This window comes from Symphalangus syndactylus, chromosome 3 (assembly GCF_028878055.3).
Source record: "Symphalangus syndactylus isolate Jambi chromosome 3, NHGRI_mSymSyn1-v2.1_pri, whole genome shotgun sequence".
Lineage (NCBI taxonomy): Eukaryota > Metazoa > Chordata > Mammalia > Primates > Hylobatidae > Symphalangus > Symphalangus syndactylus.
Window position 1 is genome coordinate 67,580,679 of NC_072425.2, and position 23,282 is coordinate 67,603,960.

Genomic DNA, 23,282 nt, shown 5'->3' on the forward strand with positions numbered 1-23,282 from the left:
ATGGCTATGTTGATGAAGCTGTTGTGAGAGTCTAGGCTTTGTCAGGACAGTGAATTTCCTGGATCAACTGTTTTACAATAACAAAAGGCTATAATTCACTGGATACCTACTGTATACAGGTTTTGATGGCATAGCTTGGCAAGGATGTTCTTGCTGAATCCTCCTCATGACAACCCCAAGAGTCAGTGCTTTGTCATCCCAGTCTGCAGGTGAGGGAGGACACTGAAGTGCAGAAAGCCTTCATTGCTTTCCCAACATCAAATACACACAGCCGGCAGGTGGCCAGGCAAGGCCTAAACGCAGCCTATATGTCTTTAAGATGTAAACACTAAATTACATAACTTTCTCTCTTAGTTCAGTAACCCCATCTCCAGGGGCAGGAGGGGCAGAGCCTGAGGCAAAGTGGTCTATGTGGGAGGTGGTTCCAGTCAACACTGACAGGGGAATGGAATGCTTCAGCAAGCAAGTTGGCTCCATGGGAAACCAGAGCTTAATCCCACCAGAGACCATGAGAAAGAGTGTAAACTCGTGCTTCAGGGTTGTCCCACCTGAGGGATGCAGTGGTGTGCTCATCTGGGCTCCAGGAGCTGATGGTTAAATGTTCAGGAATTTTGTGAGTTGGGCGATGTTGGATTGGTAGCTTGAGATCAGCCATGATAGGAGTATTTAGATCCCTGAAATTGACAAACACTGCAAATCAGGATTTGTTACTGGCCATTAAACATTTACCAGCAGTCCACTGGAAGAGTGTGGGCTACTTCTCCAGCGTAGGCTCTGGTGGCCAAGGAAAGCCCTCAGGAAAAGAGAGGCAGGTACTGGTGGAGCATCATGCTGGGTGCACTGGGATGGGAAAGTTTGAGGAAACGGGGTGGGGCCTTTGCAGTGTCCATTGCATCTTCTGTTACCTATGCATAGATGTTCGTGTCCGTGTGTGTATGCTGCACAAGGGAATGTGTTTTGTCATTCATTTTCACAATGACACCAAACTTTTAATGTCACAATGTCTTCAATAAATCATTTTACGCTGCATTGTGAAAGATTGTGGCTTTTCAATCTTTGAGTCAAAGAAAAATATTTAGTGCCTGTCTGTTTCCCCATGTGATTGACAGAGTGTTCTAAGTGGGTAGCGCAAGCAGTGGTATCTGAAGCCTTAACATACGTTTGGGAAGGATGCAGTGCTTTACCAGGCTTTATTACAGATCTTCCTCCCAAGAGAGTAGGCCTAATCAGACGTAATAATGTAGTGTGAGAATTAAATGTCGAGCCAGATCCTTTGCTGCTTTACTGTGATAGATTTCATTGAGTTCCATTGGTCAACTGACTACAACTATGCAGTTCTGGATAATTTAGCCATTCTGGATTATTACTCCCATTAATTAGGGAATTTAATAACTCCTATTGTCAGAGCCTATTACGAGGGTAAGCAACTTAATTAAGATAGTCTTATAAGTCACATTTATAAAGTGCATTTTGAATGAAATTATACTAGAAAACATGGGGGCTTACCTAAATGCAGCCTGAAAGCCAGTTTTGGCTTTGTTTGGTATTATTTAACTAGTTTGCATGGTGATGCTAATTTTTCTTCATTTCTCCACCTCCACCAATTCATTCCCTGCCTTTGTCTGCTCTGGGGCTCCAGAAGTGGACCCCTAAGTATTTAATCTTATGGGCTCCCACAACACTGGCTTCTGGTTGGGTTTGACCAATGGGAAGAGTTAGGAACAGGTAGGGATGGGGGCAAGGAGAAGAATGAGACTGTAGTTGATCTTCCCTGCCTTCTTCCTGCTTAGGTGGAAGTTTCTGCAGCCAGTCTTCTCCAGTTACAGATCTCTGTTTTCTTTCTGGGTCCCTTTGCTAGTCTCTGGATGCCTCATTATCTTTTATTCACTTTCTCATCCAGCCCACATCTGTGTAAGTGTCCTGCCATTAACACATCTTCTTTTGCAGCAAAAGAGGTGCATTTTTCCTGTTGGGATCCTAACTGATGCAGACGTGATGTGATTATTGCCTTAGTGTCTGTGTGTGTTTATTGTGGATAAAAGTGACATTTGGGGGGAAAAGAATGAAATTTACAGAATAAATTCTTAAAAACATCCCTTGATATTACAAAAAAAAAATCCCTCAAGTATAACATAGTGTTTTTTTTTCCTGTCATCCACAGGTTTAAGTATTGAACAGACAATGTTGAAAGATCTAAAGGAACTGTCAGATGGAGAAATAAAAGTGGCCATTAGTACTGTGAGCATGAACCTTGAGGTAAGGGTGGGAATGCTTTTTTAGCAATGATCAATTTCCCACAATTGCAGTCTGAGCAACTGGAATGTAACTCTCTCCATCGGATAAGTCCATGGTAGTCCTTTGCTTCTTTGTGATACATTTGACTTGGAATATAGTGGCAGGTTATTTTTTGGGTGAAAACACTATGCTAAGTCAATGAAAAATGCCAAACCTGGATTCTCAAGATGAATGCTCTTTCATTCATCTCAGTAAAACAAAGCCTAAAACACAAACACTCAGATGTGGGTGTATATTTAACCTGTTTAATAGCAATTATGGTATGTGTGATTAGGTTCACTTCCATATTTTCTGTGTACCACCCTGTATTGTTCATAGAACTTTTCTTAAAAAAAAAAAAAAAGAAAAGAAAAAAAAACAAGTTGTCTTTTGATCTTCAAAACTATTTGAATGCAAGCCATTTTGGTAATCAATGATGACAACTCAAGTATTAATTAACAAGAAACCTCCTTCCAATCTGTTAACTGAATGGCTCAGAGTGAATGCTACTTTTGTCTTTGCGTGTTTCCTTGGTGAATTATCTTTTGTCTACTTTGGGAGTTTTCAATGACTTATATGTTAATTAACCTAACTAATGGGAACTATATTTTACAGAGGCACATTTGTGCATTTGTAGAAGTCTGTGTATTTCTTTACTGTTGTATTGTCTTTATCAGGTTATCTACATTTGGTTGGGCACTTAGCTCACAGGTCAAGTTTATGGAGATAAAATATGCTCTATAGGAATTTGTCTTTTGGTTTTTAGAATTGTATGTTGCTATTCTTTTTTTTTTTTTTTTTTTTTTTTTTTGAGGTGGAGTCTTGCTCTGTCACCCAGGCTGGAGTGCAGTGGCACCATCTCGGCTCACTGCAACCTCCACCTCCTGGGTTCAAGTGATTCTCCTGCCTCAGCCTCCTGAAGTAGCTGGGATTAAAGGCGCCCGCCACCACTCCTGGCTAATTTTTGTATTTTAGTAGAGACAGGGTTTCACCATGTTGGTGAGGCTGGTCTTGAACTCCTGACCTCAAATGATCTGCCTGCCTCGGCCTCCCAAAGTGCTGGGATTACTGGTTGAGCCACCACACCCAACCTATTCTTTTCTCATGGAGATGTTGACTATATCAATGTATCTATTTCTCTGGAATAGCAGGCACTCATATTGGTGTCTACATCCTCAGAAAACCCAAGAGCAAGCTAGGTGCTTTCTTTTCTGTGATCTTTTTGTCAAATTTATTTCCAGTTCATAAGCATTATAAATCAGCTTATAAATCTGTATGAAAACTAAGAGGCAGACTGTGACGTTTGGTGGCACCTCACAGTTTACAGAGCATGTTCTCATTTTATGCACTTGATAAACTGAATCAACTGTTTCTATGGACTTTCAGATTGATAAATGCTCCATATGATTAGTTATTGATGTGAATCAATTCAACAAATATATTCAATTTGTGATATAGTAACTATATAATCACCATCAATTAGAACTCTGCTTTGTGCCTAAGAACCCAAGGAAAACAGGGATCTTGCAAGGGTCAGTAGCTCTAAGAATCATTTCTACTAGTTCAAGCCTTAGGGTTTTCTTTCTCTGTTCCCCTCTCCTCTGTCTTCCTTCATTTAATGGCATCTTATTAGGTTTTAAATGCTTTGTTTGGAATTCCTTCCTAAATTAACATAGAATGTCTTGTAATTGCTTAGGGAACTGTCTGTAATTAGCAAATTATTTTAAGGCTATTAATATTACAGACTTACTGTAGCTTTAATGTACCTCCCTTTATATTATAGGGGTATGCAAATTGCTTTGTCAGATGTGTTAAACTGTAAATGCCTATCAAGCAGAATAAGTGATAAAATAATCATCTTAATCTTGAAAGTAATTTACAGAGGTCCAGTAATTAATCAGGTGTTTAAGCACATCTCTGGAAGTATTACATGATCCTGGAGGAAAGGAGAAGGATATTTGTATATAATAAAGAAGGGTACACAGTTTAAACTCTCATTGGCTGAATGAGAACTTTTCACTTTTGCATAATGGGGATATTAAAGATGACTGAGAAGTGGAAAAAAAAAAAAAAACCTCCTTAGTAACATCCTGTATCTTCCTTGAAAGAAAAAATGCAAATCAGTTATCCAATCTGTCTGCTGGAAAAATTCCCAAGTTAACGTCAGAGTTTAATTTTCTCTGTAGATTGTCCTGTGATGCAGTGGTATTTTCCCACTCCCTACTCATATTTGATTATATTTCAGCATTCCTTTCTCATTCCCATTCACCTCACTTTAAAAAATATTGACAGAATCCTCATAATCTTATTTTGTGGGTTTTGGAACAGTTGTATAATTGCTCTTTGAATCTAGATATATTCTCAAAGAAACCTTCTTAGTTCCTATGACTTTCCGAATCTTGCTCATCCTCCAAAGCATGGTCAACCAAGATGCATCATGATAACTCTTACAAATTCACTATTTTTTATTACCACCCTCTGAACTCTTGCTAAATGTAGTCTAGGTGACCAACTTAGGACTTCACTCTTTACATTAGATCTTCCATTGCTTTTGAATTTGTTTAATATATTTAATCATGGTCGGATAGTATTTTAAATTAATTGAGGGTACTGATGGTATCTTTGACTTCTCTGTTCAATTTTCTGTAACAGTGATGGGCACATAGTAGATGCTTAGTAAATGCAAATATTTAGTTAATACTTATGGGTGTTTGCAGTTCGTCCCTTTGCTATCTGATTTTTATTTCCTGTTGGATTTAAATAAATCAGCTAGGAAAGCAAAGCCACTTAGCTAGGCATCCAAGGCAGCCTACTTTTTCCTCTCCCAACCAGTTTCTTCCAGACAACTAAGGTTGAAGGATGACATCAAACAGATGAAAAATGGCCCACATATTTATAGAAAGTATGCTTATCCCCCTCTCCAAAAATGGAGTGGGAGGCTTTACAAAGTAGTTAGCTGTTGTCACTGGCAGAAATCAACTGTAGGTTCTGCAGCATGTCAGGGATATGGGAATGAAGATTCCTTGCATTTTCAATGCTTCTTTCCAATGCTGTAATTCTACCATTGTGTAAGTCATGGCCTTTATATGGCTGACGACCCAGTTAATTTTCTTGGGTGGAAATATTCAGAAAATTAGAAAGATTTATCTCCCTGTAACTTACACAGCATGCTCTTCAGGGGAACCATTGAGTTTGGGAGGTAGAAACCACTGCCGTCAATAGTTATAGGTTATCTGGCACTCTGATAAGAAGAAAGCTTCTAAACCCCTTGTCTCTCATTGTTATTGTAGTTATCTCACAAATGTTTATTGTTATATAAGTTACTGAATGAAATACATAAAAAGCAATTAATTACAATAATAGAGTTTCAACGCTTTGCTCAGTACATGAAGTCAGAATGGATGAGATTTTGAGGGGCGGTGTGTAGAAATGGCCTTATCAGAGGCATGGCCAGAGGGGCAGCTCTTCTTACAGAGGGGACTGTGGGAAAAGATAACTGCAGTCTCATTTTGCTCGGCCTCCAAGCCATTCCAAGTGTGAAAGTAGCATGCATCTTGTGGGGGAATGCACATGACGTTGGAATCCACTTCGTTGATTATTGTTACACCTGATCCTTTGTGGCCTTTTTGTTGCTTGTTGATTTGATCATCAGAAGAGAATTTATGGATATCAAAGAGCAAACGTTGCCTTTATTCCCTTGCCAGCAGAACTGGTAATGATTATACTTCTTGGGCCTAGTTTACTCCCTAGTAAAGCAGTATATTAAAATGTTAAGGGGAAGAAACATCTTTTCGTTCTAATGAAGTGCCACTGAAGCAAGGTTGCTCACGGCAGTACATTAATGGTTCCCTTGCTGACACCAAATGTTATTACATCTTCTTTAAGCATCTCCCAAAAGACTGTTAGTCATTATTAGCATCTTTACTCAGGAAGGACAATAGCCATGCACTGACTTGATCACACTTTATTATGATCAATTGCAGTATGATTTATTCTTGTGTATGTGCTGTATCAGTGTGCTAGAGCTGGCATAACAAAGAACCACAAACTAGACATCTTAAACAATAGAAATTTATTGTCTCACAGCTCTAGAGGCTAGAAGTCCAAGGTCAAGGTGTTGGTAGGATAAGTTCCTTCTGAGAGCTATGGGAGAGAATCTGCTCCATGCCTGTGCCCTAGCTTCTGATGGTTTGCTGGTAATCTGTGGTGTTCTTGGTGCACAGAAGCATCACCTGGATCTCTGCCTTCATCTTCACATCACCTTCCTTCTATGCATATCTCTGTGTTCAAATTTCCCCTTTTCATAAGAATACATAGTAGATTAGGACCCATCTAATAATCTTAGTATGTTTATTTATTTTTTTGAGACAGAGTCTTGCCCTGTTGCCCAGGCTGTAGTGTGGTGGCATAATCAAGGCTCACTGCAACTTCCATCTCCCGGGCTCAAGGGATCCTCCCACCTCATCCTCCTGAGTAGCTGGGACTACAGGTGTGCACACCACACCTGGCTAATTTTTGCATTTTTTGTAAAGATGGGGTTTGCCATGTTGCCCGAGGCTGGTCTTGAACTCCTGGGCTCAAACGATCAACTCGCCTCAGCCTCTCAAAGTGCTGGGATTACAGGCATGAGCCGTGGCGCCTGGCCTCATCTTAGTTTACTATGTCTACGACAACCCTAGTTCCAAATAGGACTTCAACATAAAAGTTTTTGTGGAACAAAATTCAACCCCTATTGTATACTACTGTGAAAGTAGTCATTTTTCAGACAACTTAAAAGAATAAAACTTAAAATTTTAAGATTGCCTGTATGAACCTGCTGCCTGGTAAGCATATTTCATCTGTTGCTCCCACATTTTTATTTCATATCAATTTCCTTTAAATGAGGAACGGTGAGGGCTTTTAGCTGTTGGCATTTTATCTCCTTTCTTCAGAACTAGAGTCTGAGGGAATTGTTCAGGGCTGTTTTCTCTCTTTCTGGGCTGTTCTGCTGTGCTCTGGGCCTCAGACCTCCTCATGACCAGCTGCTCTGCTGTGTGAAGCCTGGGATGCATCCTGGTAAAGTGACTCAGAGGCTGCTGACTCATTCTGCCCTGCACAGAGATTACCAGCCATACTGCACCTTGGAGCACTGCCTAGGGCAAAATACTATCGTTTTCCCTTAGCATTCAAGCACAGACCAGAATGAATTCCCAAGATCACTGCTAAACTCCTTCCTGGCAAAAGGGAACGTTTACTCAGGCCTCAGTGAAGCGTAAGTGAGCCACTGTAACCAAGGATTTGAGACTCAGCACACCAGTCTGAAATCTGGTTTACCAATTTTACGCACACAATATGATTTCTTATTGAGCTTGGAGTTTGTTGGAGGCCAAGATGAAAGTATCTGTAGAGTATTTAACTCTCTTATTTTGTGAAAGAGTGCATAACCTTTCTTGGGGGAGCATATGTTAGTTCAGAACTGGTCTCGAACAAGTTCACCTTTTCAAAATATATAAATGATTTGATTTTGGTCAGCAAATCACTAGTAAATCATTAGCATATTGATTAGCATATTGGTGAGCATATGATTTGCATATTGAAATATTTTGAAAAGATGACTTTTCAAAGCCATTTTGCCCAACTAATAGAAATATGTGAAAACTCTCCTCTAGGTTCTAAATCCTGAGTGGATCCATTTCTTTCTGGGTTCACGTCTGTAAACTCTTCCTTGCTACAGTAAGAGTTGACAATTGATGGTGAGTGCTTACTGTGTACCTGGCAGTTGAGTAAGCATTATCTCACTTAATCCTCCCAGTAAAAGGTACTATGATTACCCCTGTATTGGTGAAGGTAGCTCCAGCAGCTGGAACAGATAAACAAGCCTCAGTGATTCAACCCAGAAATTGTTTATTTTTCACTCATGTAGCAATCCTATTTGGTGTTCCCAGTCAGGTGGCCAGGGGTGATTCAGAGACCATCTTCAACATGTGGTTTCCAAGGTTGCCCAGGAGGACATCTCCAGTTTATCTGTCAACAGGGAGAAGAGCTTGGAGGGCCAAGGGTGGAGTTTTTTATGGATCTGGTCTGGATGTGACACTCATCACTTCTGCTCACATTTCCTTGGCTCAGTCACATGGTCACATCTAACTGGAGGGAGGCTGAAAAATGTCATCTAATAGATGTGCCCATGAAAAGGAACCAATTTGGAAAATAATTGGCCAGTGTCTGCCATAATCTCTATCTTAGAGGTAAGGACATTGGAATCTAAAGAGGTTAAATCATTTTTCTAATCTGTACAGCCAGGACCCAAATCCCAGGCCAGTCCTATTCTAGCCCTGTGTACTGCTTGGGACATGGTGCCAGCATGCAAGACTAATTAGAATTTGAGCCCACTCAGGGGTTCACTAGTAAGTCATCAGCTGTCAGTCATTGCCCCAAACTCAGGGTGTCAGACAGCCTAGACATCCTTAAGCAATCCTTGGTTAGCATTCTTCTTTCCCTACTCTTTGTACCAGACTTTCTTCCTCTTAGTCTTCACATCTTTGCTTCCTGAAAAAATCATTTTAATTTTTGAACTATGAACATCATCCAAGTTCTAGGTGCTCATAGTGAAGCTAATTATTGGTGCCTGATACAGAGAAGATTTGGCAAGATAAGCCAAGTAGATAAAAGTAATAGGAAAAAGGATTATGGAAAGAAGGATTGGATAGGACAGATCATGTAGGAAGGAAAAAGTCTGTTTTTTCTCAGACTGTCTCTAGAATTCAAGGATGTGGGTGTTCTGGCTTTTCTTGCTGTGATTTAGTCTTTTCAAATTTGTGTTCAAAATATAGAGCATCCCAGTCAATTAGTGAAAAATTGTAATGGTAGAGATTTTTTATTGAAATGAAAACAGCATTACTTTTGAACACCATAGTTAACTCCAAATAACCAAACTCCGAGTAGCTGAGGAATTAGGAATTCTCAGTTCATATTTTGTCAAAAAGTCCAAAAGCACTTAAAGCAAATGACAAATACGGTTAGGTAACTTTGATTGTGTGGATTTAACAGTCAGTCGGCGTGAGGCATTTGAAGTGTGAATTACAATTTGAAACTAATTTAGAACGGATAATTCCTAGCTTCTTGAGGACATTAGCAGGATAAAAGAGTGAAACATGGACCCAGAAAAGTGGACTTTCGTTCCTATTGAGCTATGAGTGGTTCTTGGTAATGAGATGTAACCGAGATGAAAGAATAAAAAATCCCTGCGTAAAGAATGGTTTATCATATCAGCAGCAACAGCACTTTGTCTTAGGAAAATTGTGCTAAGTGGCTGCAGCTGATAATATTTAGAATATTTACAATTTGTATGTAGGTAGGGCCTTCTACAGATGTCCAAAAATAGTCTGCAAAATCTCTTTACCTAGAAATGCCTTATAATAGAATTCTTCTTTTTTTTTTTTTTTTTTTTTTTGAGATGGAGTTTTGCTCTTGTTGCCCAGGCTGGAGTACAGTGGCACAATCTCAGCTCACTGCAACCTCTGCCTCCCAGGTTTAAGTGATTCTCCTGCCTCAGCCTCCTGAGTAGCTGGGATTACAGGTGCCCGCCACCATGCCCAGCTAATTTTTTGTATTTTTAGTAGAGATGGGGTTTCATCATGTTGGCCAGGCTGGTCTCGAACTCCTGAACTCAGGTGATCCACACGCCTCAGCCTCTTAAAGTGTTGGGATTACAGGCGTGAGCCACCGCACCTGGTGGGATTCTTATTTTGTATCTCCAGCTAAACTCAAGTTGGAGACAACTTGATGTTTCTGTTGACAACTTTTCTCTGCTTTACCTATTGGTCAGTTTCAAATGGACTTAAATGAATCACAAAACTTGGTCTATCTAGTTATGATTCTCTGTAAATAAACAGTATTTCCCTAAGTGGTGCAAAATACCTGAGTACTTTTTCTAGCTATGATTTTGCAACAGGGATTATGCTGTAGTGTGAATGTGCCCCTCCAAAATTTATATGTTGAAATTTAATCCCCAATAAAGTAGTACTAAGAGGTAGGGGCCTAGGGAAGTGATTAGATCACGAGCATTCTGCTCTCACGAATGTATGAGTGCCTTTATAAAACGGCTTGCGGGCACATGTTTGTCCCTTTTGCCATGTGAAGATGCAGTGAGAAGGTGCCATTTATGAGGAACAGGCTCTCACCAGACACCAGTTCTACCAGCTCCTTGATCTTGGATTTCCCAGCCTCTAGAACTATAAGAAATAAATGTCTATTATTTATAAATTACCCAGTCTAAGGTGTCTTGTTATTGCAGCCTGTATGGACTCTGACAAGCAGGGATCCAAGGTTTAGCCATCATGAAGTTACACATTCTGCATTCATGCTTTCTTTGGCATAGGGTGGTGCTCTAGATCTTCCTCTTTCCCTGAAACACTCTGATAAAAATGTATTCACATAGAGCAGGTAGAGAAGATTGGGGTGGGGGTATATGAAACATAGATCCTCCCCAGATATAAACTCTCTTCAGGTCCCAGAAATCTCCACTGACTCTCCTTGGCAACTGTGAAATGGGAATGAAACAGTGAAATAAGATAAGATGAGGATACGACTTCATCAACAGGCTGCAGGGAACTTTAGTGACACTAGCCACAAATATAGATATATGGCTTGATCTAGAAAGGAGGAAAACTATGGGAGGGGATGCATGCCATTCTAGGAAGCCCAAATGTTGTTGACTGGTAGTGAGTGAAATAGGTAGAGTTAGGGTTTCATTAGGTGATATTTTAGTAAAGAAAAGCGTTAGGTGATTCAGATTTATATGCAAATGTGGACATGTATTATTCATAACCATTTCCCTTTTCGTTAAGTCCCCACCCCCAACATGCCTGCATGTGTGTTTTTACACTAAGGGCATGGAACAAACCAGGACTGCAATACCCCAACCTTGCATTCCTGGGATCTTGATGCAATGGGCCCAGTTAGCTACCCCTTCACTGTCTCCTCCCCAGAATAAAATGGTGTTTCAGTTACCTATTGCTGTGTAGCAGGTCACCCCCAAAACCTAGAGGCTTAAAACAACATATCATTATCTCTCATAGTTTTATGGGTTTTTAGGGGGCTTGGCTGAGGAGTTCTTGCTCAGAGTGTCTCCTGCAGTTGTGTTCAGATGGTGGTCAACTGGGAACTCAATTGGTACTTGTCACCTGGCTTGGGCTCCTCAGAGCATAACACTTAGGTTCTAAGGGAGTGCCACAAGATAGTGCCACATGTTTTCTAAGAGACTCAGGTGGAAGCTGCAATTTTTCTTGTGACCTAACCTCAGGTGTCTCAGAATATCACCACCAGCATTTTCTGTTATTCATATGCATCCCTAAGAGCAGCCCAGATTGATTATAAGGGGAATCAGCAGTGGTATGCTAGTAAATGTTTAACAACAGGTTCTCAAAAAAACCCACTCATACATATTACTGATATAAAGGATATATATGGTATATGGCCGGGAGTGGTGGCTCACGCCTGTAATCCCTTCACTTTGGGAGGCTGAGGTGGGTGGATCACCTGAGGCCAGGAGTTAGAGACCAGCCTGGCCAACATGGTGAAACCCCATCTCTACTAAAAATACAATTAGCCAGGTGTGGTGGCAGGTGCCTATAATCCCAGCTACTTGGGAGACTGAGGCGGGAGAATTGCTTGAACCCAGGCGACGGAGGTTGCTGTGAGCCAAGATAACGCCATTGCACTCCACCCTGGGTGACAGAGTGAGACTCTGTCTCAAATAAATAAATAAAGGATATATACGATATGTACAATATATCATATATAGTACACAATATATACTCTTTATTCTTTATTGTAAATTTCATAAAACCAATTCTCATAGAATGAACTAGTTAATTTTTGTGTAACTCTTGCATTACAGTCGATGAATGAGTGTAATTGCAACAAAAATGTAGTTGATGTTTTTGATTCTCCCTTTACAAGAAACTGAAACAATGAAGAACTATGCTTGAACTTCATTTGTTTGTCAACAATATAAGTGACTTCTTTGCTGAATTAAAGAATAGTTTTCAAATACTGGAAGAATATTTCCTTATTCATGTGTGTGTGTGTGCTAGTCACAATGTGATGACTAGAGACACAACACACTTTCATGTTTTATCTTTAGTGTAGTTTTTCTCCATGACTTTCTCGAGTTTAGACAAGGGGTCAGCAATTCTTTTCTGAAAAGGGCCAGATAGTAGATATTTTAGGCTTTGCAGTCCAGGAGCCCAAACTGAGGATATTATGTAGGAACTTAACAACTATTTGAATGTGTTTAGTTCATGGGCCGTTCATAAATAGGCAGTGAGCTGAATTGGTCTGTGGGCCAGAGCTTGCCAATACCTGGTCACAACAATCAATAAACCAGTAAAACAAGCTCTGATTTGTAGTCTTTTCCAATTTCCATAGCGTAAATGCTCTTACTATGGCCAATTTCAAAATACCAGCAAGACATCATCAAAACAGATTTGGGAAGAGATGTGCAGAAGTATATCGTTATATAGCCTTTCTACTGTACAGATGTAAATGACCCCAAGAACATTGATAACAGTAGATGTAATGGCATGATTAGGAAGGGATGAGTTTTGAGAATGTATTACTTTTGCTTTTAATATAATTTACTAAACATAAATTATGTAGTTTAATTTGTATAATGACTGTGTTTAACTTGCAAATAACGGGTTTGCAAATTGCCTGAAAATTTAACAGTCAGCTCTTGCCAACAGTTACACATCAGCTCCGGCACAGCACTGCGAATTAGACGCCAATTCTTGATGTGCAGGGACACATGTGCATCTAGTGAGGGATGGAGTTGAAGGTGGCCATCAAGAGAAAATTGCTTCCGGTCACATTCTCTTCTATAAATCCTTCTGTTATTTGCCTACCACAGTCTGGCATATACAGGGGCTGTTAGTGTACAATTTATGTGTTGTTGGGCATAAGCATAAGGTCACTAGAATTTTAGCATGCCAATCATTTGTGTGTAGTCGAAGTATATCTCTTTGTGAGATATCGTAGTAGAAGTGCTTATAGTTTTTTTAAAAATGTAAAACAAAGGAATTGTGATTTCTTTAACCATCAAGAAGAAAGTAGAACCTTGATTTATGATTCATAATTTACTTAGGTGGTTTCATGTACTTTGGCCAGTGGTGTTATATTCCAATAGTTAACCATTTTAATTCAGATTAAGAGAAAGTAGGGCCACCCTGCAGCTAAGATAACAGGTTGTGTTTAAAGGACAAATAAAATTACATAATTAGTCTTTAGAGTCTTTTCTTTTTGGACACAAAACATCACAGCCACCGTAGCCTCCCTTCGTTGGTCATCATGCATGCTGGGGACTCAGGCTCATGCCTTGGAAGCCCTGTCTTCCCCGCTCTCTGCTCGCTTCTATTCGGCTAGAGACACAGAGCTTGCTCTCTGCAATGATGCATCCTGGATTATCATTTTCCTCCTGAGCTTTCACCATCCTGGACTATACCCGTGAGTTCTGATAATACCATTTGGACAAGATCATGGATTTTCCATGTCACTTTGATCACTTCCCCTCTTTCCTTTTCTTAGTACACTTTGCACAGCTTTTTCCTTTTCCATACGTCCACATGCTCCTTTTCAGAAACACAGCGCCATTCTTCACGGCTACTTCTTCTGCCTGGGTAGTACTGTACTACCTAGGTAGTACTGTACATAACCTGCATTATGAAGTTACTGGAAGTTCAGGTTAAAAAGCTATGAAAAAGTCTTTCCATATGTCATCAAAATGCCTAAGGCTTTCCCTTTAAATTGGGTATTTCTGGCACCTGTGGCTCCTTATTTGAGACTTCTCTTTTAGGTTCACAGTCACCTTTGAGGACATGGGCATATTGTCAGAAAAGCATTTTTGAATAAATTTATGCATCACTGCACCTTATATAAATAAAATTTGTATGTTTCTAGACCTTCAGAAAGTCTAGAAATTGAAATCCTTGAGCAAGAGGAGATAAGTTGGCCTTTTACTCATGAAGGAAATGAGGTCTCAATGTCTGGCTTTCTGAGAACCAAGCTCCATGACACTGGCAGAGCTCAGCACCTCCGTCTTCATTCGTTGCCTTTTAATAACTGTTGGTATCTGGAAAAGTCATTGGTAGACTTTGGTTCTAGTCATTTTAATCATCCCATAATTGGGCAAAGAAACCAGAAACCAGCCTATTGATTTAATTCATTCTCAACTTTAGCACTGCTGAGGGAATTAAGAAGTAGCTTTTAACAAAATATATGTGAAAATTGGAACTTTTCTTCATAGCACAATATCTAATTCTGTCTACATTTTTCTTTATGAGAAGGGAAACCCTCAGGACATAGTGATATGCTAGGATGACTGCTCTTTCACTCTGTAAATACATTTTTAAAGCGTACTATAATGTCATTTTGATGGTTTAATTTCTGGAAGGATTTGGCTAATTACATTTTTAGGAATGTGCTCAGACCAGTTTTAGCTGCCTAGTGTTACTTTTAATAGCAGCTGTTGCTTACTTCTTCTCATTTATGTTCTCTCTCCCCTCCCTTCAGAGTTATTTTGCTGATTTGGGGACCTGACCTTGGTTTAAATTAGTTTGTCTGTAACACTCCTGAGAATCATATGCAATATTTTAATGGTTAATTGCTACATTGTATCAACTTGTCATAGAAAAGCAGGCTGTGAAACTTGAGGAAAATTGTTCCCTTTTCTTGTGATAAAGAAATCTATATAAAAGTGAAACAGTGGACTACATTTGTGTTAGAGTGCCCGTTTCCCATCCATGGTCAATACTGAATTGGTTCCCTAAGTAACAAAGACTTTTTTTTTTAGTACACACTAAAATGAAAGAACAAATTTATACCACATAGCCAGTGGCAACTCAGAGAAATAAGAAGAGTCAAACAAAGGAATAATTTGGGATAGTTACTGTGTAGGATAGACATCTTTTTTACTGTTGCTTAATTGACATGATTGCTAAGGATAGCTGTGCTGAGCCTGTTGGAGAAGAGTGGGTTATTATAGGTCAGTGGTGTCGCCTAGTGGTGGAAACAGGAAAACAGGTAAGATGCTACAACTAGGCTTTGGTTGTTTATTATTGTCTTCTCGTATTCCTTCAAAAGGATAACTTGATGCTTATTGTATTCATAGCATGGTGCTAGTCAATACCTTGAATAATTTGAATTTTAGCAAATGAACATAATAGTAGCCAACACTCATTGAATGTCTATCATACCTTTATTGAGTGTATATAGCTTACATTTGATTTTTATTTTCTCATTGAACCTCCATGACTACCCTTTGAAATAGGTCTCTTATTATTTTCATGTTATAAATGAACTTTAGAAGACTCTTCTAGAAAAGGTGGTTCATGACAGTGAAGATTTGTGTCTATGTTTTGCCTCTCAACATTTTAGATTAACATTCTTTTCATGATACCATGATGTAATCTAGTTTTCAGTTTCTCTGCAAATGCGTATGCCAGGCACACCTGTGGATGATTCTGCATTGTTCTGGCGCTTCACAATGCTTGCTTTTTATCCCAAACCAAAAGGGAAACAGTCATTTTGAACCTTCCTGCCCATGGAGCCCAAACAATACAGCTCTCAACCTACTCTAGTCATTGACACCACCAGCTCAGTCCACAGCCCATCAGACCAGTTGATGTGTCCTTGGGACACCAGCGTTGACAAGGAGGGCTTGAATGCATGTACTCACTTTATCCATCCACTTAATCACCCATTAACGTAGTCATTTGTCATCAAACATTTATTTTATTTTAAAATCCTTTTTTATATATATGAATTTATGGGGGCTACAAGTGCAATTCTGTTACATCCATAGATTGCATAGTGGTCACATCAGGATTTTTTGTTTGTTTGTTTGTTTTGATGGAGTCTCGCTCTGTCACCAGGCTGGAGTGCAGTGGCACGATCTCAGTTCACTGCAACCTCCGCCTCCCTGGTTCAAGCGATTCTCCTGCCTCAGCCTCCAGAGTAGCTGGGACTATAGGTGCACATCACCATGTCCAGCTAATTTTTGAATTTTTAGTAAAGACGGGGTTTCACCATGTTGGCCAGGATGGTCTCAATGTCTTGACCTCATGATCTGCCCGCATCGGCCTCCAAAAGTGCTGGGATTACAGTTGTGAGCCACTGCGCCCGACCCTGGGCTTTTAATTCGTCACCCAAATGACATACATCGTACCAGTTAAGTAATTTCTCATCATGCAGCTCCCCCTCCCAATCCCTTCAATAAAAAAATTATTGAGTAGCTATTATGTCCCTGAAATTGAGACTAAATATTGCAGTGCAATGGTTTCTGTCTTCCCTAAGCTTACGAATGATTGGCAATTATAATTGGCTCTAATGGGCCACTACCAATACGAAAGAAACACATAGCCTAATTTGGGAAGGGGAGGTAGATCAGAAAGTGCCCCCTTGAGAAGATGATGTTGAAGCTGAAATGTAAAGGACGTGCAGAAGTTGGCCATGTAAATGAGGTTTGTTGTGAAGGAGGGTGTGGTAGAAGGCTGGTGGCAAAGGAAAAACATTCCAGGCACAGAGAACATGAACTAGGAGGGAGGAGAGAGAGCATGGTTATTGATGTTAAGTTAAGAGTAGCAGTGAAATGGCCTTACCCCTAGCGTTTGGGTCCCTTCTGGATTAAGCTCTGGGAAACCTGGTGGGTTGACTCATGCTGCACAAAGACGGGAAGGAATGCAAATGGGAGAATAATGAGCAATGTAGGACAAGCTGTGGCAGGCTTGCATTCAGGACTGTGAGGGTGACAACAGAGACTGGGATGCCTGTCTTTGGCTGATTGGTGGTAGGGAGACCTTGGAATCCAGTTAATTAGTAAAGCACTTGCCTGATTCTTCCTACTCGGTCCATCAGAGATAGAGCTGAAGTCTTTGTCTCAGAGACAGGGTTTCACTGTGTTAACCAAGATGGTCTCTCTATCTCTATACTCAGAGATAGAGCTGAAGTCTTTGATCCAGAGTAAGCCAGCACGGCAGGATGAGGATCTTCTGACAGATTATTTCAGAGTGTACAGGAGATGGAGACGCCTGGGTGATGAGAGTGGAGCAAGAATAATGTTTGAGTATCAGAGGATCTGGAAAATAGACTGAGAGCTTCAAATGTAGATCAAGGTTAAAATCCCCGGAACCATTGGGAGGAACCCCAGAGGCACAACCGGATTGGGCAAAAGAGATGGGAAGGACATGTGCAAACCCAAAAGGTACTTTTTGCTGGGATCTCCCCACACAATATCCTAATGTGATACAATGTGAAATGTGAGGTTACAGAAAATGATCCTCATAACTTTTGAAACTTTGAAACCAAGTCAACAGTCCTTTTTCTTTGGTGACAGAGACAATACAAGCATCACATACCTTTCATCAAGTTAGAAATTTAAAACAAAGCAAAGCAAAAAAGCTGGAAGGTGTTTTTGTTTTTTGAGACAGAGTTTTGCCTCTGTCGTCCAGGCTGGAGTGCAGTGGCGTGATCTTGGCTCACTGCAACCTCTGCCTCCCAGGTTCAGGTGATTCTCCTGCCTCAGCCTCCCGAGTAGCTGGGATTACAGGCACTTGCCACAACACCAAGCTAATTTTTGTATTTTTAGTAGAGATGGGTTTTCACCATGTTGGCCAGGCTGGTCTCGAACTCCTGACCTCAGGTGATCCGCCCACCTCGGCCTCCCAAAGTGCTGGGATTATAGGCGTGAGCCACCGCACCTGGCCTGTAAGTTCTTTCTAATGGAGAAAATGACAGACAGACGTCAGTATGTGCTCGATTGTTTTATAATTTTGTTCTGCTACCCAGCCTCCAGTGGGACGAGAGCTTTAGTTAATTCTCCCTAATTGTAAAGGGAATCTCCCTCTAGCTGCAAAACAAGAATTCCTCAGGCCCTTTCCTGGTCCCAGCTCTGGGTTTTCTCAGTCTGTGAAAATGCCATGAACATCACTCTGGTCCCTCCTCTCTCCCTGTGTCTATCTTGGGTATTTCTCAGGATTAAACATGAAATGGATGCTCAAGAGAGAGCATTAATCCATTTTTACCACTCTGCTGTTTGAATCTTCAAGTAAAAGATAAATTCTAGTTCCCCATATATGATATTATTTTGCATAATTTGTATAATTACCTCTTTATTATATCATGGTGTGAAATACTGAGTAGCTGCTGACCACCAGGGAATTTGTGAAATGTTGCAAATTGCTGACCCTTCCTCGACAGAAAGCAAAGATCATAGTAAAGGGAGGTTGAGGCCAGGCATTGTGACTCATGCCTATAACCCCAGAACTTTGGGAGGCTGAGGTGGAAGGATCACTTGAGGCCAGGAGTTCGAGACCATCCTGGGAACATAGGGAGATTCTCATCTCTACCAAAAGAAATTTTTTTTTTTTTTTTTTAATTAGCCAGACATGGTGGTGCTAGCTACTTTGGAGGCTGGCTGAGGTGGGAGGATGGCTTGAGCCCAGGAGTTTAAGGCTGCAGGAGCTGTGGTATGCCATTGCACTCCAGCACTCCACCCTGGGCAACAAAGCAAGACCCTGTCTAAGAGAGAGACAGACACACGCACACACACACACACACACACACATTGTATGAGGTAGTGGTTAAAGGTATGGAATCTACTTGGGTTGGAGTCTTCGCTCTGACACATACCAGCTTCTGATCCTCCACCAGTTACTTAACCTCAGTGTGTCCTTTCTTTGAAATGGCATCATACTAGTAACTACTTCCAAGGATTGCCCTGAGGATTAAATGGGTTAATATTTGCAAAATGCTTAGAATGGTGCCTGAGGCCGGGCACGGTGGCTCACGCCTATAATCTCAGCACTTTGGGAGGCCGAGTCGGGCAGATCACGAGGTCAGGAGATCGAGACCATCTTGGTTAACACGGTGAAACCCTGTCTCTACTAAAAATACAAAAAAAAAAATTAGCCGGGCATGTTGGCAGGCACCTGTAGTCCCAGCTACTCGGGAGGCTGAGGCAGGGGAATGGCGTGAATCCGGGAGGCAGAGATGCAGTGAGCCGAGACTGCACCACTGCACTCCAGCCTGGGCGACAGAGCGAGACTCCATCTCAAAAAAAAAAAAAAAAAAAAAAGAATGGTGCCTGACACATGGTAAGCCCCTCATAAGTGTCAAATACATTAAATAAAGCAATTATTTGAAACTGCCTATCCCCAAAATGTTTACAGACAGAAAACCTTAGAGTATTTCTACACAGAGTCCAGTAATGCCGTAACAGTGTATCCGAAAGCATTTTTCAAGTGCAAACTGAAGCAACATCCAAATTGTTACTTGCTTTTATCCTGATTTCTCTTAGCCTAGAGTAGTGGTTTTTAAAGTCTAGTTTGCATCGGAATCACCTGGAGGGCTTGGTAGAACACAGATTTCCAGGCCCCACTCTCCTACTCTTACAGTTTCTGACTCAGTAGGTCTGGGTTGAGGCCTGAGAATTTATATTTCTGGTAAGTTCCCTGGTGATGCTGATGCCGCTGGTTCAGAGACCACACTTTGAACCACTGGTTTAGAGAGAGTTGATTCAGGTTTCAACTTTTGGATGCATGCATATACACAGATACTGAGGAAGGGAACTCCCCTTCATTGAGTACCTACTATGCTCCCAGTACAGTGGTAGGTGCTTTACATGAATTATCTTCTAAAATTCTGACACCCTTCTAATGACATAGGTGATTATATCTATTTTATAGGTGATTAAGACTCAGAGAGAGAAAATACGCTACCTGAAACCAGAAAGTAGGATTCCAGTCCAGGGACATCTGATTTAAAAGTCTTGTTCTTACTTCATTATTCTATGTTAGGTCACAGAAGAATCAATTAATTGTTACCATTGATGATTACCTAGTCCATAGTAGTCTGGAACTGCCTGGACAAATTAGCCAGCTGTGGACACAATTTAGTAGTTCTGGTGTGAGAAACAGGAAAACCTGTGTTTCTTTAGCTACTGCTGTACAATAGCACACCAGAATTTTTATGTTTTATTTTTTATTTTTTTTGAGACGGAGTCTTTCACTGTCACACAGGCTCCAGTGCAGTGATACGATCATGGCGCACTGCAGCCTTGACCTCCTAGGCTCAGACGATCTTCCCACCTCAACCTTCTGAGTAGCAGCTAATTAAAAACAAATTATTTGTAGAGATGCGGTCTCCCTATGTTGCCCACACTGCTGTTGAACTCCTGACCTCAAGTGATCCTCCCACTCCAGCCTCTCAAATTGCTGGGATTACAAGTGTGAGCTTAGCCACACCACAACTTACTAAAACAATGTAGTATTCTCATGATTCTGCTGGTCTTGCCTGAGCTGACTCATGTGGCAGGAGTCGGGCTAGGACAGGCTAGGACTGGCTGATGCAGGGTGGCCTCTCTTGCATGGGGTGGGGGGCCTCAGCTGGGAAGGCTGGAGCAAATGGGGGGGCAGCTGGGCCTCTCTCCCCATGTGGTCTTTCATCCTGGGCTTCTTATGTGAGAACAGAAACCTTCGAAGATGTCAGAAGTGAGAACTTTGGGGGCTGAGACTCGGAAGTCCCACGAGATCATGCCATGTTCTAGCTGTTAAAGGAAGTCATGGAGCCAAAGAATGAGGAAGGAGACTGGCCTCCCAAAGTGCTGGAATTACAGGCGTGAGCCACTGTATCCAGCCCATCTTATTAAATGAAGGCAGTGTGAGGAATACTGCAAGGAACAGGGTAGCATCCCGGAAGTTACCACCTTAAGCCTGAAAGGAAGAGGAAGAGAGAAGTTTTCAAAAAACTTGGAGGAAATGGTTGAAAAGAAAGGATCACCTCTAGAGGGGCTTTTGGTCAAGGAATGGCCAAGTTCATGCTGACCCTAAACAAAAGGAAATGTAGGAACAAGCATGCTGCCCTCACTCTCTTTCTCCTTCCCAGCACCCACTGGGGCTTTCTGTTGGCTGAAACTAACAGGAAGTCAGCGGCCAGAAGAAACTCAATGCTGTCCATAAAGTCGCTGTGCTGTCACAGAGAACAGGGTGGGGGAAGGTAAAGCCTGGCTCTGGAGGGCACATGGAAGACACCTTGCAGAGAAACATTCTGTTAGAAGGTTATGTTGAAGCACCAAGATGATAGCTCACTCTTCCCAAAGTGATATGGGACCATGACACATTTTGAAAGAAGTAGATGAAATCTCAGTACACTGCTTTTAAACCTCTCACCCTCTTAGAGGGAATGAAAGGACTAGAATTTGGAAATAGAAAAGAGAAGAAATTTTGAAACACGTGGGTTCCCTGTGAGGAAGGGGGCGGGGGCATCAATCCCTCAACCGAAGCCTGGGCAATAGTTTGGAAAGCCCGCCAAAGAGAGGCCTGTGTGCCCTGTGCAGTTTGGGGGACACAGTGGGCATGTGCCTCACTTGTGGATATGTAAAGTGAAAAAAATTTGCTGACTAGCTGGCTTCACAGTGGGGTGTACAATAAGTGGCTGTCCTGAGCAGCCTGCACCCTGGAAAAATTGTCAGGGTACTAGACAGGCTGATCTGGGCCATGTGTGAGAGAGGCAGTGTGCATTTTTCTTAGATCTCATCCAAGAGACCTGACTTAGAGTGAACACAATGCAGATCTCAGTGGAGAGAAGTGAGAGGCAGAGCCAGCTTCCCAAGCGCTGGGAAATGAGGAATAGAAATGCATTCCAGTTGTCTAGGGCCCCAGGGGAGATGGAAGGTAGGAGCTCTGACAGATCCACAGGTGACCCATGAGACAAAGTGTCAGTGTAAACACCTGTGAAGACCAGACAGTCTAATATTTACAGACTCTGGAAAGTAACAGCAAAGTGCTAAGTTTTCTACCCCTCTTACCTCATCTTGCTTCCTTGTGCACCAACCCAAATAGGTCGGGAATCTACAGCTAGGAAGATAAATGAGGGATAGAAGGAACAGGTAGGGAAAGAATGAAAGGGAGAGAGACTGCATACCCTTCCACCGGCAGCCAGCCTAGCTGGGGCAGGGGAGAGGCTGAACCCTCTCTGAGATTGCAATTTTGACTGACATGGGGTTGAACATTTTGATTATGAAATTGAGACTCCTATTGTGAATTGAAATGCCTGGGGAGTTATGTTAACTAAGAGTATCTAGAAAAAATCATGGGATTGCCTGAGTTTTTACCTAGGATCGGGGCAAGAATTAGCCCCAAGTACGACCCTGCAAATGCACCTTACAAGTACTGCTTGTTCTGCTTATCTGTATATATCCTATAGAGAAAAATAGGTTACTGCTTCCTCCAAGATAAGGAAGGTGGTCTTGTCCCTTTTCGCATTCCACACATTCTTCCATGCCAGGTGTTTGCTTCTTTGTAAATGCTTCTGTTAGAATGTTTAGTTGAAGCACGAAGGCAATGTATCACCGTTCCCAAAGTGGTGTGTGAGACTATGATATCACAACATTTTCAAAGAAGTAGATGAAATTTCATTACTCTGCTTCTACGTCTCTCACCATCTTTTTTTTTTTTTTTTTTTGAGACGGAGTCTCGCTCTGTCGCCCAGGCTGGAGTGCAGTGGCGCAACCTCGGCTCACTGCAAGCTCCGCCTCCCGGGTTCACGCCATTCTCTTGACTCAGCCTCCCAAGTAGCTGGGACTACAGGCGCCTGCCACTGTGCCCGGCTAATTTTTTGTATTTTTAGTAGAGACGGGGTTTCACCGTGTTAGCCAGGATGGTCTCGATCTCCTGACCTCGTGATCCGCCCGTCTTGGCCTCCCAAAGTGCTGGGATTACAGGCATGAATCTCTCACCATCTTAGAAGGAATTTCTCCTTGAAAACCTTCTTGATTTGGACTATCTGAGGCTGTCAGAAGTTAGATGGAGAGGCATTGAGGGAAAGAGTGAACAATGTGGGTTTGCTTATGTTCCTATCACCTACAGATATTGGATATCTCTGGAACTGAAACATTTTGGTCGTGTGAACCAAAATCAAGTGATTTAATAGAAAATCACTTGACAAGAAAGTGTGTCGATGTCAGCATGAATATTAAA

The 23,282-nt window shown here is 41.5% G+C and overlaps 1 protein-coding gene across 7 annotated transcripts in view; it reads left to right on the forward strand.

Annotated features, from left to right (window-relative positions):
* The window catches only part of PRUNE2 (prune homolog 2 with BCH domain), a 296,547-nt gene that overhangs the window by 78,492 nt on the left and 194,773 nt on the right, over positions 1-23,282 (forward strand). For all 7 annotated transcript variants that reach the window (XM_055272205.2, XM_055272210.2, XM_055272206.2 and 4 more), the window contains exon 6: positions 2,162-2,256. In XM_055272205.2, the coding sequence (XP_055128180.1) occupies positions 2,162-2,256 (95 nt within the window). The remainder of the gene's footprint in view (positions 1-2,161; positions 2,257-23,282) is intronic.